Here is a 16,044-nt window from a genome sequence, read left to right as displayed (position 1 = left end):
ACTCATGATTCATTTTGTAGCTGTCTCCAGAAAAATGTTGAGGTGGGTGGTGGTGATACTAATAGGAACTTCCAAAATGTCCTTCGTTTGATCCCGTGTCTTAATTTTAACCCTAGCGGATTAGCATTTTAAATAAGTTGCATTAATCCTGTGTGACCCACCTACAGGTATCCATTTAAGATGTGCTCATAAATTGTGAAAGGTGAAATCAGGAATCTAGCCGTGGTGGGAGCAGGGGATAGTTTGTGAAGGGAGCCAGTGACCACACGAGGCGTGTTCTGGTCCTGTTTGCTCTGTTTAGCTGCAAAAAGGAATTTGGAAAACGCCCCATTTTAAGAGTTTGATTTTACAGTAGCAATGTATTGAAGTGTCCATGAGATGTCCCAGGAATTCCCCGTGGGACTCTCCAGATAAAAAGTTAACTGTGCAGGTGACTGGGAGATGCAGGACCTGGACTTCATTCTGTTTATGACCAAGAAGTGACATAGCTAGGCTATGATTGAGATTCCGCTCCCCCCCCACCCCCCAACCCCAGAAGTGGCATTCTTAGAATGAGTGTACTGTATGGCTATCTTTCTGTTTGCAAAGACAAATGAGGCTTCTAGCCCGTATAGGTAAATAATTTTCTGAGACAGTATAAGCTACATGATAATGAAAAGGGTTTGCCAGCTTAGCTGTATTTTTCTAGGAAAGCAGCTTTTTGCCTTTTGATATTATGCTCCTGATTAACATAGTTATTCTAGAAGTCTGCTTTAGCCCCAGCCGTGCATCCATTCAGTTCACATCTCACTAGGGTGAAGTCCCAGGAATAGTCCCAGTGCTTTGGATGCATCACTCTTTCAGGTGGTGCTGTAAAATAAAGGTCATGAAGATCCTGTGACAAGTTCTGCTAGATATAGAGGTCAGCCATGATGTAGCTGGTCAAGCCTTCTGTTCAATGTATTGTTCTGCTCAGACTTGCGTGGTTATCACTTTCTTCTCCAAAGGAGCTGCATTTTAAGTGAAACTAAATTGAAAGCACTCCGGCAGGTGGCACATCATTGGCCTAAGTGGAACGACAGAGGTGAATTGCAGTGGTTGTTATGTGTGAACCTGACACTCGAGCTCACAGAAGTTTGCCGCTAGTGTGTTCTGGCACTCTTGTGGGTAAAGGGAGTTACGCAAATTTAAAACTAGGTAAAACTAGGTTACTCTGTCTTTTGATGAAGCTGAAGCTTAAACTTAATAAAAGACCAGTCTGTAGAAGGACATGCGTTCAAGAACCATCTCTTCTAAAATGTGTTTTCAGAAAAAAATCTTTTGTGAAAACTGTTTGGTCTGTTTATTGTCTTTAATTGACTAACCGGCCTGGGCTGCATTCAACCATTTCTAGATGAGTTCTTGAGAGCTCTGCTAGTATATGGCCATTTCTTGAGTGTGAGCAAGCTTTGAAATCTGTTGAACTTCCCATTCAGAAAACTCAGAAAAGAGTCCCAAAGGATCATCGATACAGGAAAGAGAACCAGACTCATTAACAGAAGAGTTTTGTGAACTCATGAAAGATGTGCTTTTGGATTTCCTGAGCAGTCTGATCTGCTGTGCATTGTCCACACATAATTTTGAGAAGGTCTGGAGCAGACAGAGGAGTGATATTCTTGGAGCAGTAGTATATTCATTAATAACTCGGTGACCTTTGCTCATTCCTGTCCCCACTCCTAAGTCTCAGTTGTGGTAGGATAAAAGCTCGGTCAGGCCAGTTGAAGTGATTTCTTTAAAGGCCTGAGCTGTATCAGTTGGAGTTAATGGGAGGAACAACAAAAAATGTGTATGTGGAAGTGACTCCATGCTACCAGGCTGTTCTCATCTTGGCGTTGCTGTTACATGTAGAAATGCCCGGTCCTGGATGAGAAGGGACCTTTTTAGGGGGAAAATTTTGGTCCACTCAGATTTTACTGAGGATTCATTCAGAGACGTCTTCTAGCGTGCAGAGAATACGTTTGCTCAACAAGCTGGCATCATCTTCCCAAATGCAGCCCAAGAGTCGCTTTAAGTAGTGTCGGTGCCATGAAATAAACCACCTGTGAAGTCTGCTGAGGAGCTGGATGGAAACCATGGCTTCTGGCTATCATTTGGACCAGCTTAATGTGCTCTGGAAAAAAAAAATTTGCACGTCATATCACACCGGCTGAAAAAATAGTGCACATCAGCAGTGCTGTAACACAGAGTAAAGGACTCGCAGCAGGTGTTAACGTGCAGAGGCACTGAGCATTATGGTAACACCTGTGTTTGTCTAAATCCAGCCAAAACTATTTCCTCTCCAGTTGTAGAGGAGGATTTAAAAAAAAAATCTACCTAACTTCCAGTAGTAGCAGACATTTCCTGTAGAGCAATTTGCATAGTATTTCCCATGGTGCACTGTGGCTGCGCTGTGGTTTTCTCTTTTAAACTTTTTTTAGTTTGGGGACACCTTTGGTAACTGGTAAGTGACCCCCGACCGTTTCTTTGTCTCTCGCCAGCATTGCCAGGCCCGAGCAGTTGCAGATGGTGTGCTCTCTGAGTGCTTTCCTTAATTGAATGAAAAATAAAGCTTCTTGTAAAATATTACCAATTTAGATGTGACTTATGGGGCACATATGATGCTTATTTTTTCAATTACATGAAAACTTGGCGTGGTTAAACATAGGAAGCCAAGTGTTCTGTGAAGCTGGTATAGATTTCTGGATTTTTAGGTGATTTTGCTTTAAATTATTATATAGCAGAAGGGGGTGAAGGAAGTCAGCAGCTAAACTGTGTTTTCCCAGCATGTATTTCACTCAGTGGACCCTTGATGCTCATTTCATGACTAATATATGCTGTACTATACGCATTTCTTGTTGTCACCAGAGATAACATTAAGTAAACTATCCCCTTAAGAAAAACAGCTTTTCTTGGCAAGTGGAATATGACTCAAGGAGCCAGCACTGGAGACATACGGTGCTGTGAATGAGTGCTGTGTGTTACTCTACTGGATCTGAGTCCAGGCACTATTTATACTGCAGCATATTCAGCACCAGATTGTTAAATCTTAATACTGAAACAGTGCATCATTTAAATGTTTTTGTTCTGTTTATGTCCCATTTTCAAGCATTGGATATCAAGCAACACTTACTAACTTTCTGTTTCATTTGGACAAGATCTTCCCTTGCCAAAAGCTTTCTAATCTGCTCTTGAAATATTAGCCTGTCTGTACCAGCATGTTACAGTGAAATTTTGTACCACTGAGGATGAACTAGGTCGCTTCGAGCTTCTTTCAGTATGTGGTGATAGAATACCTTGCAAAGCAATACGTCAGTGGTAAATGCAAACATTTAAGTGCTACAGAAAAGGAGTTGTACTAAAATTATTTCCTCCTCAACCAAAAAAATATTCCATAGCAGTTATTTCATGGGCTCATAAGCACTGTGTTCTGTCATTGTCTCTGTGCAAGAAGCTTTGTTTCACTGTTTCAGAGGTGGTATTTATTTTAAGATCATGTTTGGGAGATCAGGATCAAAGGCCTTTGCCATTTATTTCAGTTGGATTAGTTCCAGAGCTGGTGAAGAACTGGGAGTAGAAAGTGAGGAGGAGAGAGTTGAAGTTTCTTGACATCACAGCATCCTTCCAGATACCCAAAGAGAGTTCTTAGAGCTCCTGTTAAGGAAGTAGTTTTCTCATCTATTAGTGTATTTCTGGCAGTAAAGTTTACAGATGGTCTTTTTGAAGATCAAAAAGTATATAAGCAGACCTCAAAAGGCATCAGTTTAAATGGGAGAAAAGGTGATTGGTGTCTTGTAGGGCTGTGCTGAGAGAAGTTATGTGAGCAGAACAGTGGGGCAATGGGAACACGGTGGAGGAGGGAATAAAAGCAGTAGTTGCAATAGCACAGAAAAAGGCCGAACTGCTTTGCGCTTATGTAGGATGGCACTGTGGCTTGCTTTGTTTGGCGTCTTCCTGGAAGTCATTCCTGGGTATTAGTCATTGTTTTTGGTGTGGGTGGGCCCTCTGCAATTGTCTAAACAGAAATAATACCTCTGCACCAAATGGTTTACCATTCCAAGTTTACAGTCTTTGTGGCAATCTCATCCAGAAGAGGTGATGATCCCTATTAAAGAATGAACAGAAGTAGAAATAGGACTTACAGCATTCCCCCCCGCCCCCCAAATGCTATTTTGGATCTGCGGTCAGCAGCTTGCAGTTGTTTTTTTCGCAAAGAAAAGCAACCGTCTGCATAGTGCAACTTGTAGCTGGGGGTGAACTCTTCCTACTTTGTGGATTTCCAGTGCCATCCATCCACACTGGGAATCGTACCATGCTTAGATTGTAACTGTGTGCTGAAAGCCCACACATAGGAATTTTCCTGTTCAAGTCAAAACCAATGCATTTATTTACTGAAGGGTTTTGTAGACTGCAAAATCAGGACTATAGGATATTTAAAGCTTGTTCTAACTTAGAGAACTAGGCTTTAGTGGGATGATGAAAGATGTGAAGGGAGGAAGCCTCCTGTGCTTCCTTGAAGTAATTTAAGAGCCAGGAACATGTCAGCAGCTCTCTGCTAAGAATTAAAAATCTATTCCTACTCTTCCCCATTGTTTGCTTCAGGAGTCAGTACAACAGATCTTTTTGAGCAAGACTGCAGTAAATCTCAAGGCAGATCTTGAATGTCGTGAACAAACAAGCTTATCAAAGGGTTTAGTAAATGGCCGATAAAATATAAAGTATGAATTTTTTGTTTTCTTTTCAGGAATAATCAAGCTTGGGAGGTGGAATCCCCTCCCTCTCAGTTATGTGACTGATGCACCAGATGCGACAGTAGCCGACATGCTACAAGATGTCTATCATGTTGTGACATTGAAAATCCAATTACAAAGGTGGGTGTTTCTGAACATCTGTCCTTCTCTATTCTCTGAGCTGCTCTGTCGATCACAGCGTTACTACAGAGATTAGCACATCCTGTCTTCATTAATTTCTGGTCTTTTGATGAAATGAAAAGAAAAATGAAGAGAAGAGTGGGTCACCTGGCAGCTTTTTGGTGCATGTTCCAGCTGATTTTGTATGTTTTCTGAAGTAGCAATATGGCAGCAGAGAGGGGAGGGGCAGAAACTCAATCAAGGAAAGATATGGGGCCTTTAAAGGCAGACCTTTCCACAATCCCTAATTTAATGGATTCCTGAGGCCTTATTGTATCAAAAAAAATAAACTCCTTGCCTTTTTCCAGGGGCTGCATTGTGAGAATCCAGGTCTTCTACTGCCAGTTGCTGAGATGGGGAGGAGGGGAGCTTGTTGACTTTCCTTTTTTCTCCAGTAGTCTTCCCAGTGAAAAGGCGAGAAGATGAAGAAGGGATGTGTTACTGCAGCTCCATTTGGCATTTGGAAAATATTTTCCTTCCCTGAATGCTAGTTCTGATTAGAACAGCAAAAGCTCCTGACACTTTTACACTTACTTGCCCTCCATTTCCGCCCCCCCCCCTTTTTCTCCCCCTTTCTCTCTATCGGCCTTCAAGAGAGTCCTCAAATAGTTACTGATGTCTGCATAAGGTGTTGTGGCAGGTCCCTGGCAGTGCATGGCATACTCTAGACCGGCTGGTAAGCCTACATTACGCAGACTGCTGTAGCTCTATGGCCAGGACATGTCAGAGGAAAAGAGGCAAAAATAACAGACAGCCTGGAATAATTTGCCCACAATTCTTTGAAGCTCAACTTGAACAGAAGAGGGGTCTATTGGGACGTGTGTCTGTGTCCTTTGGTGGCAGGTACATACCCTCCAACTGTTCAGTTCGGTTTGGAATTTGGCAGTAGTTGGTGCCTCACTGACATTAACCTCCCAAACAGCAACATTTCTTTCCTGTTATATCTCTGATGGGGCTTGGGGTTTCCAGTTCCCACTAACAGGCATTTCCTTGGTTTTATATACTGTTGTCATTTCTCAGCTAGACTGCATCTCTGCAGCATAGTTGTAAAAGAGCATCTAGAGCCTGTAGCCGCTATAAAACTGGAGTGCAGTAACTCATCTCCTCAAAAGTATGAGCTACCAGGAGTCCATCTAGCCTATTGTCACATCTGTATTACCGCAGGGTATCAGCCCAAGATCAAGGTCTCATTCTTTATCTTCAAAGTGCTTGAATGCCTGGATGCCATGTAAATAACAGATAGCCTTTGAGACTATCTGTTGTGACTTTGAGATAAAGATGGTCATTGACTGCTTGAACTCCTCAAGCACAACTGAACTTTCAACTCCGAGGGTAAAGCCGGGCTGTACAGGCAGAAGGCAGAACCACCTCGGAGGCCGATTGGAGAGCGGGCACTAAGTTTCTCAGGCATGAATGGCAACGACAAGCTTCTCCCAACTTTCTGATGTGCTTCTCGGGTCTGTCCCCCTGTATGTAGACACAGACCATAAGCTTGTTAAATTAAAAGAGGCACAAGTCACATGAAGACAAAAGCTTCACTACACACGCAGTTCTTGTAGAATGAAAGTGAGGATGAACTACATATGACAGATGTTGGGCATATGGCTTAATGTGTTTCTGAAAGGCTCTCGGATACTTCAGCGATGAGGGCAGTATAAGAACTGGTGTAAAATAAAATTAATTTTTCAGACTCACTGCTCAAAGCCTTGCCGCCACACAATGTGGGCCCTTACTGTTTAGTGATTTTCTTAGTGACAGTGTGGCATATATATTTATTTTTCTATCCCAGCAGGAGTATCTTTCTTTGTCTGGAGAGGATGGCTTTATCCAGCCATTTCTGGGGCTTGCTTTATGCAGTTTCTTTGCTCTCCACCAGGCCCCAGAGGGAATAGTTATGCACTCATATAATATCATAGTAGGATTAGCTGCTATTCCTGCCATGTACTGTCTTTCTTTTAGTTAAATGACACATATTCTGGGAGTTGGGCTTGGTGGGGAGGGGAAAGAGGGGAGAAACACCTTGACGGGCTGGCTAAGCAGGAAACTCCAAGGTTGTGCTCGCTGCTTAAAGGTCTATAGCACTTGTATGCAAAGAGTAAGCATCTATGAAGGTGATGATTCTATCTACTTTTTGCTTTCTGTTTTAACAGTTGTTCAAAGTTGGAAGACTTGCCAGCAGAGCAGTGGAACCATGCCACAGTTCGCAATGCCTTAAAGGAACTGCTCAAAGAGATGAATCAGAGCACATTAGCCAAAGAATGCCCACTCTCACAGGTCAGTGTTTTTAACAGGCTTAGGGAAAGCCAGATTTACAAGATCTAAAGCTCATATTTGTTCAGTAAAGGGCTTAGATGAAACAATTCCATAAATATCAAATCAATTTCTTGTTTTCTTTAGAAAGAAGAAATTCGTATTAATATGAAAAAAAGTATCTTTATACCATGTTTTCTTAGTGGGTTGCCAGGTGGAAATTATGAATGAATTGGTTGATTTTTATCCTGCTGTTCAGTGAGATGTAAATTCTTCATTCTGAACCTTTTGCAATAGGACTGATGGTCCTCAGATGCAAGATCTGAGTTGCTTCTTCCCACTAGCAGAGGCCTGCCTCCCCCGCTACCCTGTAGGTAGCTCACATCAGCCCCCAACTATGATAAAAAGTATGCTGTTTTAACAGTTGTGCCCCAATTTGTAGGAAACAGCAACAAAAAATGTATATGTGATTATGTTAAAAAAAGAACAAAAACTCAGTCTCATTCTCCATGACTGCTTTATAAACGGCAGTGACATCATGTCTAAGACACTAAGACACAGGTTCCTACAGATATCATGAGTTCTATTTGTACTTCAGATTGTCATAACAAGAGATTCATAAAATTTTCATGACCGAGTCCTCCTTGCCTCTCAGAAAAAACAGAAAAACTCTTCAGCACCCAGACCAAGTAACTTTGCTAGGAGTCAAAAATACATTGCCTTCTAAAAACTTTGTTAGAATCATAGGTTAATCTGTCTGTTGTATCTTAAAAAAGTCAAAACGTCAGTAATCCCTGCTTGCTAAAAATTTGCTAGCCTGTATCTAACATTTTTTCTCCTGTGGTTGCCTATCTTGCATTGTACTGTACGCTCATCCTGCAATTCATGATCCAAAGCCTCAGTGAACCAAGAGAATTCTTTCTGTGTATAACCAGCATAAATTTGCCTCACTGTGTTATGATTGCAACTCCAGGGAAAGCATAGAGGTGAGATACAGAGCAGAATTTAGGTCTTTGCAGTTGGTAGGAATCATGTTCCTCATCTTCCTTAGCCATGTTGGGTCTGCAGAACTAACAGGAATGGAAAGGCTGTGTAAGGAAAAGCCTTGTAACTTGCCTTATTTACCAAAGGAGTAGCAGTGACTCTAGATATGCACAGAACGTGTGTTGAATGCGAAAGTATTTTTCTTTTCACACAGTTTAAGTGTAATTTCTTTAAATAGAATTATCTGTGGAATCTGGTCAGCTAATGATGATTGCAGCATATGGTTGTCTCTGCCCAGTGTTCTTCAATATCCAGTATAACTAAACTATGCATCATTTCATATGCAGAATTCACTTGTTGTCTGGGTCTTTCCCCTCCCACTTCAGTTTCAAAGCCTACCAGGTGGAAATGCTGCAGTTGGTTTAATCCTTCTATAGCCTCAGTCTGAAATATATTTACAAAATTACTGAAGGACTGCAGCAGCAAAAATCCTTGCCCCAGTATTTGTTTAGTGGACAAAACCAAAAGGAGATCCTTCTGTAGAAAATTGAGCTTTCTTACTTTTAAGCGCAGGTGTAAGTGACCTCGAGTAGTGACTAACCCTTGAACTGGGACTGCAAGAATGCAGCTTGTATTATTATTGTTATTATTGCCATAAAAAGTTTCAGTCTCTTTTGTTTTGGCTCACAAAATGCAAGAGATACAATGGAAGGTTGTAGAGGAGCTATTACATTCATCTGAATATGCCTCTAATACAATTCCTTCTCCCAAATCAGTTTTAAAAAAATATCGTGCCAAATGTGAAATGTCATTACAACCCCCTTGTGGTTAATATATTATTGACAGCAGCAAATTGCAGAGTGGTCTCTTAGGAGTCAAACTGCAGAGTAAATGCTGCTGTTTATTAATGTGTTCACAGTGCCTCAAGTACAGAAGTGGAGAGGGGCAGCGCAGGGAGCTCCGCTCCCACCAGCGACGGTGCTCTGTCTCTGGTTCTCAGTGCCCGAGCTTTCCATGCAGCCCAGATGGGGATTCTGATTGCCGCTAATGGGAAATGTAATCATTCACTTTGATTTAAAATTGTTCTGTTTTTTCTGCTAGGTGTATTATGTGGCTGCAGCTTAGCTACTCTTAGCATACAGCTCCTTTTCAAACAAATAAATCCCAGTTAACCAAGCAGGGGGGAAGGAGGGTAGGTGGGGGGAGTGTGTGTGGCAGAAAGAAATCCAATTATTTCAGCATTTCCATCTTTGCATAGAGACCTCTGTCTTTCCTGTATATTGTATAAGTCATTTTAGCCCTGACCATGAGTTTTGTCTCTTTGCTGGAGCAAGATTTCTTGGGATGTGAGCACATCCCATATTTTTCTCCTTCAACTTACTGCACCGGATTTTCTTTATGTGGATATTTCTTAGCTCCTGGTCTAAGTAGTTTTCATTCCATGTGGCTGTCATGGCCACACACATACCAAACATACCTGCTACTTTGTATAATCTATTCCTTACTTAAGGATTTTCCCAGGAATAACGTGCATTATTTAGAAATTCACAATTAGTCAATTTTTTTTGCCACTCTCTTCTGAATGGATATTTCCTTTCTGCAGACTTATCAAGATTCCTAGCAGAAATACCCCTAGGATTCCTTTCCATTTAATAGTGAGGATATGCAGTTTGAAAGTTGTTATGGTTCCTTCCCCTGCTCTACTGTCAAGCAGTTGAAGAGAACCTGTCCGGGGATTTTTCACCAATGGTTGATTTACTATTTGATTTTACTATTTAGTTTAAGCTTTGCTTTCTCAAATAAAGGTTAATGGGTTAATATATTTTGTGATATTTAATAGCCCTACAATTTCAGTAATGTCGATTTACTGTAGAACTAGAGGATTTGGGGGGAAAAAGGGGGGGGGACGGGGACCAAATTGATATGTAGATGGAGCTAAACAATCTCCCCACCCTTCCTTAGTGACTGGAAATTTACCTAATGTGACTCAAAAAAAAGCAAGTTAGCTCAACTTTGTTCAAAATCCTTCCTTAGCAGAGGCTACCTCCATGTCAGGCTTTCAGAATACTATTGCTTGGTAAAATGACTTGGAGCAAGGGAGGATTTATGGGGAGGGAATTGCTGCTGACTGCCACAATGCTAGGTTTATGTCTCAAAATATTGATTTTAATTAGAAAATTGAATCTCAGTTTTAGAAATTGAAGCTGCCACTTAAAAAGGCTCTTACTTCATAGCCTTCAGACACTCCCGCAGTGCACCGTAACAGCCTTCGAGTGGAAAAGTTGAAGTGAAAAGGCAGAAGAGCCTCTTTACTGAAAGTGAAATTACCTGTTGAAGACTGAAACTAATCTGCACCACCCAGTTATCTTAAGTCTCTCAGTTTCGCTCACATTTTTTAAGTCCCCAAAACTCCAGAGTTCAGGAACAGCTGGAGTCCTGTGATACTGCAGTGAATTGCGTAGAAGGCTGGATAAATCTGGAAGAGGGAGGGGATGTTTTTGTTTTTAAAGCGTTGTTAAAATTGAGTAAGCCAATGTGTAAGCTTTGTAGCTTTCCAGAGATGGCCAAGATCCCATTTTGCCCAAGAGCCTGCAGGAGCCGGCGGGCCAGAGCTGTAACCCACGGTAAATAGCTTGTTCTCGCTGTCTCATCTCTGTGCAGAAAGGTCATACAATGTGCCAGGGCTTTTTCTGAGTTTTGATGGAAGTGAGGAAGGAGGGCATAAGGAAAAGGTGATTTCTGGAGAAGGTGCTTTGGCTCCCATGTGTTAGTGGTGGTAGATTGCATTTCCTTGCTGGAAATTTACACGTGCTGGGAATGATTTGACCCTGGAAGAGTTTGGGAGGGGGGAAAAGGAAAGCAAAACGTTGTTAAAAAGATGCCTCCTCTAGAGAAGGGGTGAAGGGAGGGGAAAAAAATAGAAAGGAGGAACTACCAGTAACCAGGCTCTTTCCCACCCTATGGGCAGAGGCATCCCAGATATATAGTATCATTTTTATGGGTATCAGGTGCTGCAAAACAGCTCCGCTCCTCTCTGCTTCAGTTGGCTTGTACTAAGAGTTGCTTGGAGGGAATTCACAAGGAGTAGAGAGGAGTGGTGGTTAAGCAAGTGGTATTTCAGTTTTGTTGAGCTTTTTTGTGGTTTTTGGCTGTTCTGTATTGTAGTATGTGTAGTTCCCTTTGCTCTGAATGACACTGTTAATTTCTCTTTTGGGTGATTTTTCACACAAGGGCTAATCACACGTTTCTATAAATTATATTAATTTAACTTATTTGCCTAACTGTTGTTCTGCAGTGAGTAGCACGGATGTTCTCCGATTCTTGGCTGTGTGGTCTCGCTGCATTTGGAAGCAGAACAGAGACATCTGAAAAGCCTTATTTGGATTATGCATGCTGCAGCATCTAATCTTACCTTTAGGATCTGGTTCCTAAATCATGCTTGTTCTCACCCGGGTGCAGTGAGCATGTGTTCCCCAGCATGGCACCGCCTGTTGTTACACAACTAAAGTTTAGATATTGGAATATCACAGGCACAAAGTAAAGTAGAAATGCCCTCCCCGGCCTGAGCTGCAGCTCTCAGTCTAGGTTTGTACTGCATCTTTTTTGCATTATTATGCAAAATAATAATTATTATTATTTTCTAATTTTAATTATGGCTGGGAATATAGAATGGAGAATAAAACCAATGTTGTGTACTCCTCAGACACTTCTTTTGGTTTTAAAGTCGCAAATGGATGATGATTGTGCACTCGCATGTCATTCACTTTCCCTGGAAAAGATTTCTAATTGTGTAAGATATTTTAAAACACTTTTTGTCTTTCTTTCTGTACTTCCAGAGTATGATTTCATCCATTGTAAATAGCACATACTATGCCAATGTGTCAGCAACCAAGTGCCAGGAGTTTGGGAGATGGTACAAAAAGTACAAGAAGATTAAAGGTAAATTGATTTTTTGTGACTTTCCAAGTTCTTGAACTTCTGCTGACAGTTTGAGATTATTTGCTTTAAGTAAAAGTGATAATAAGCTATAATAAAATTAGTGAATTTGTCTACAAAGAGGGCACAGTCACAGCACATTTGAAATTAAATCTGATACTTTAAAAACAAGGCTGGCGTGAAAACACAGGCCACTTAAAACATGCTTAAAATATCCCATTTAGCTGTGCTGAAAGATCAACTGTGTTTTGAATTAAGCTAAAATGTTTTGGAAAAAAAAAGTTCTAGTAGCTCTGGATTTAAAAGTTAAATTGCTATGTAAATTACCTTAGTTGTGTTTTATTCATGAAAGCTAAAAACCTGTCTTTCTAAGTTACATGTGCCCTTGCTCTCTGTTTTCAATACTACTAAGTGTACTGGCATTGCTGCCATGTTTTATCGTGTGGAATCTGGATACCAGTAGTGCATTTAATACCTGATTGTTAGGAGACATTGCTAAACAACAAGGTGCTGCACCCATTGAAGTTAAGATGAAAATAGCCCATTGTTTGTATTTTTACTACAATGAAATGGTATTAGTTGGTTAGCAGTGAATGCCTGAGGCAGTAAAATTAGTCTACGGAAGTTCATCCCACTCTCACCACTGAAATGTCTGATCACCTTCTAATAGTACATAAAGTGATGTGACAAGCATCTGTCGTGTAGTTTGTTCTTTTATTCATTCTTTCCTTTGGGAAGGGACTTGCATGTGTACTTGTCCTGGTTTCGGCAGGGGTAGAGTTAATTTCCTTCCTAGTAGCTGGTACAGGGCTGTGTTTTGGATTTAGGAGGAGAACAATGTTGATAACACACCGTTGCGAGGTAGTGCTTACACTAGTCAAGGACTTCTCAGTTTCCCCTGCTCTACCGACTGAGAAGGCTGGAGGTGCACAAGAAGCTGGGAGGGGGCACAGCCAAACTGGCCAAAGAAACATTCCATACCATGTGACGTCATGCTCAGTACATAAACTGGGGGAAGCTGGCCGGGGGGGCCGCTGCTCGGGGACTGGCTGGGCATCGGTCGGCGGGTGGTGAGCAACTGCACTGTGCATCACTTGCTTTGTGTATTATTATTATTACTATTATTATTATTATATTATTGTTGTTATTTCAATTATTAAACTGGTTTTATCTCAACCCATGAGTTTTTCTCACTTCTACTCTTCCAATTCTCTCCCCCATCCCACCAGGGTGGGGTGGGGGGGAGTGAGCGAGCGATGTGTGGTGCTCAGATGCTGACTGAAGTTAAACCACAACAGTACTGGACCATTTGTTTTGGTAGATTTTTTGTTTTAAAACACACATGTGCTTTGAGCAGGAGTTTGGGGATAGTCAAAAGCTTTTCCACAATACCAACGGGCTCCTCTCTCCCCAGATGTCTATCAGCCTTGGAGATTAGCTTTACCCTGTGATAGGTTTTTTCATAGTTTTCTCTCTGTTACACCACTGAAGGGAAGATTCATGGTCTGAAAGAAGACATAAGCCTTTTTTGTTGTTTCTGTCTGTGATCCTTTCAGTGGCCAGGAAAATCATAACAGGATTCACAAGCATTATGCAGAAATAGGGTAATATCCTTTCCTTCTTGAGAAACCATTGTATTTGTAGTCGCATGAAGATTAGCATCTTTTAAAAAAAGTCTGCTGTCTTCTTCTCTTAAAAGGCTGGCATACATGAGCTATGAAAGGTTGCTTGTTTAGTTTCCATAGGACAGACTAGAAATCTGCATAATAATGCCATAAAGAGTCTGCTGCTTGAGTTAGGAACACATGAAACGAAATTGCATAAAATATCAGAACAAGTTCTGAGGCATCTGGTTTTCCTCTGCACGTCTGGCTTATGCAGAGCATACCTGTAAGACGCTCAGGCCTGGGCTGTGCAGTGATTAGATTTCCACTAGGGGGGAAAAAAAGAAGAATGTTTTGTGGTAAAATTATTCGTGTCTAGAAGATTGTTCAGACAGAAGTGGGGTAACAGTGCAGATGAGGAAATGGAGGTGTTGCTTGTCACCTACTAAAATGATTTAGGCTTGAAGTAAAAATGTTGATTGGACGTTTTAGTACATGGTTACCCTCGTGCCAAATAAACTGGATAGTTTCTTCTCTCTTTAAATTGCCGTTGTGTGACTTGGAAGTGTTTCTTTTCTCTGAATTATGTCTCTTAATAAAAGAATTTTATTTGAAGTGCTCTAACATATCCTCTTGGTTAAAAAACAATCAAAGGAATCAAACAGCTTCAAGGTCATCACCATTCGCTTTTACTTGCTGTTCTAGGAGAACAGAGACAGGCTTTTTTTTTTCCCCTCCCTTCTTTTTCCCAAACTGGGCAAGGGTGCCAGTTGCAGAGGCACTGGAAGCCCTTAACTGTAGTGTTCTTAACTGTAGAGATGCCACTACAGCTTCTGAGTGTTTCTAGCACACTGCTGTCTTCCACTGTCTTCCATTCTTAGAGCACTGAATTCTTTAAGTTCTTATTTTTTTACTTAGTAAGTGCACAGTTAAATTGTTAAGTGCAGTAAAAGCAGAATGAGACCTCAATCAAGAGGTCAAGGATCTAAACCTGAAGAGTTTGCCAGATAACTCTGTATCTGCTATTCAAAGAGACACAGCCAGTCATTGCTGTTTGGAAGTGTATGTGCGTGTTAGTAGCAGGAGAAAAAGGAAGGTTAAGGTATGTGTGAAGTAAACACAAGCTGCTATAAAGCAGTTCAAGTAGTGTTGATTCATCAAGCATGTGAGTGGGAGAGAAAACAGTCTATGGCAGGTACAGTGGTGCATGGAGAATAAACAGCCATGCAACTTCAGGGCAGTAATCTAAACCCCCGGGAAACAGGAAGACTTCTGCACTTCTTCGGGTGGTTTCAATTTCTCATCATCTCTGTTTTCACGACGTTTTGTTTCTTTTCTGTAGCCACATATTCCTACAGAACAGCTCAGTCAGTATGCAAAATCAGTGACGAGTTATATGCTTCAGTCATCACATACTCCTTTAAAAATAATTAAAAAAAAGGACTTAGGTTTTCCATGAAGGTGGACAGTTGGTGCAGCAATTCATTTTTCAGATTGTAAAACTGTAATTTAGAGCCTTTGGACCAGCACCCATATCCATGTGTGACTCTAGAGCTGGTTATTAGAAAGTAAAAGCAAAAAACAATTCACATGAGCTGTGGTAAACGCAAAATAGGAAGGGGCTTCAAAATAACTTTATTGACGTTGCAAACTAAATGCAGCCTACAGTGTTAAATGTGTTTCCTATTATCTGCTAATGTCTGTTTTAATAAAACAGTGGGAACTAAATGGTTGCTTCTTAATCAAAACCATGATTTCCTAAACATAAGCTATGTGATTCTGTTACAAATTGCCACATATAGATCTCCTAGGTCAAACTTTTTTCCTTTCTTATAGAAATAAATAAACAGTAAAATAATTATACACTCTGGAAGATCAAAGTAATTACAACTGAAGCCAGGCAAAAATAAAAAGTTCTCTGGAAAAAAAAAAAACGCAAAGCATCAGGTTGCCGAGTATATAGTTAATGTTTAAATAAATATAAGAAAGTGAACAATCAATAATTTGATATCATTAGCAACAGATGTAAAAGCTGTACACAAGTGGAATTGTATCAAATCTCAAGTAAACATTCGCAGTGTGCATTCTGTTGAACTCGCCGAAAAGACAGCTAAACTATTTATGCTTGTAATTAAAAAAAGTTTTCAGTTAGTTCAGCTCAGCATGGTAATTTTGTCTTGTGTCAAGACGATGCTAGAATAAAATTCTGCTTGAGTTTTTTCTCCCACCCCGCCCCAGCCCCTTAAGGTTTTAAGACCTTCACAGTTTACTCAGCGGCACGAGAGTCAGTATACAGATAGGTTCGGGAATTGGCTGGTGTGAGGATGGAGGCTTTTTGTCTCCTCCTGGCTCTGAGCCTACCGCTT

At 40.9% G+C, this 16,044-nt stretch overlaps 1 protein-coding gene across 1 annotated transcript in view; it reads left to right on the top strand.

Annotated features, from left to right (window-relative positions):
- Positions 1-16,044, top strand: part of SATB2 (SATB homeobox 2) — a 118,932-nt gene that overhangs the window by 39,495 nt on the left and 63,393 nt on the right. The window contains exons 3-5 of the mRNA XM_009331567.1: positions 4,739-4,865; positions 7,055-7,178; positions 11,975-12,077. Coding sequence (XP_009329842.1) covers positions 4,739-4,865; positions 7,055-7,178; positions 11,975-12,077 — 354 coding nt within the window. The remainder of the gene's footprint in view (positions 1-4,738; positions 4,866-7,054; positions 7,179-11,974; positions 12,078-16,044) is intronic.

Source organism: Pygoscelis adeliae, unplaced genomic scaffold (genome assembly GCF_000699105.1).
Source record: "Pygoscelis adeliae isolate BGI_AS28 unplaced genomic scaffold, ASM69910v1 Scaffold160, whole genome shotgun sequence".
Classification (NCBI taxonomy): Eukaryota; Metazoa; Chordata; class Aves; order Sphenisciformes; family Spheniscidae; genus Pygoscelis; species Pygoscelis adeliae.
The sequence above is the reverse complement of the archived record's forward strand: the minus strand, read 5'-3'. Positions and strand labels throughout refer to the sequence as shown.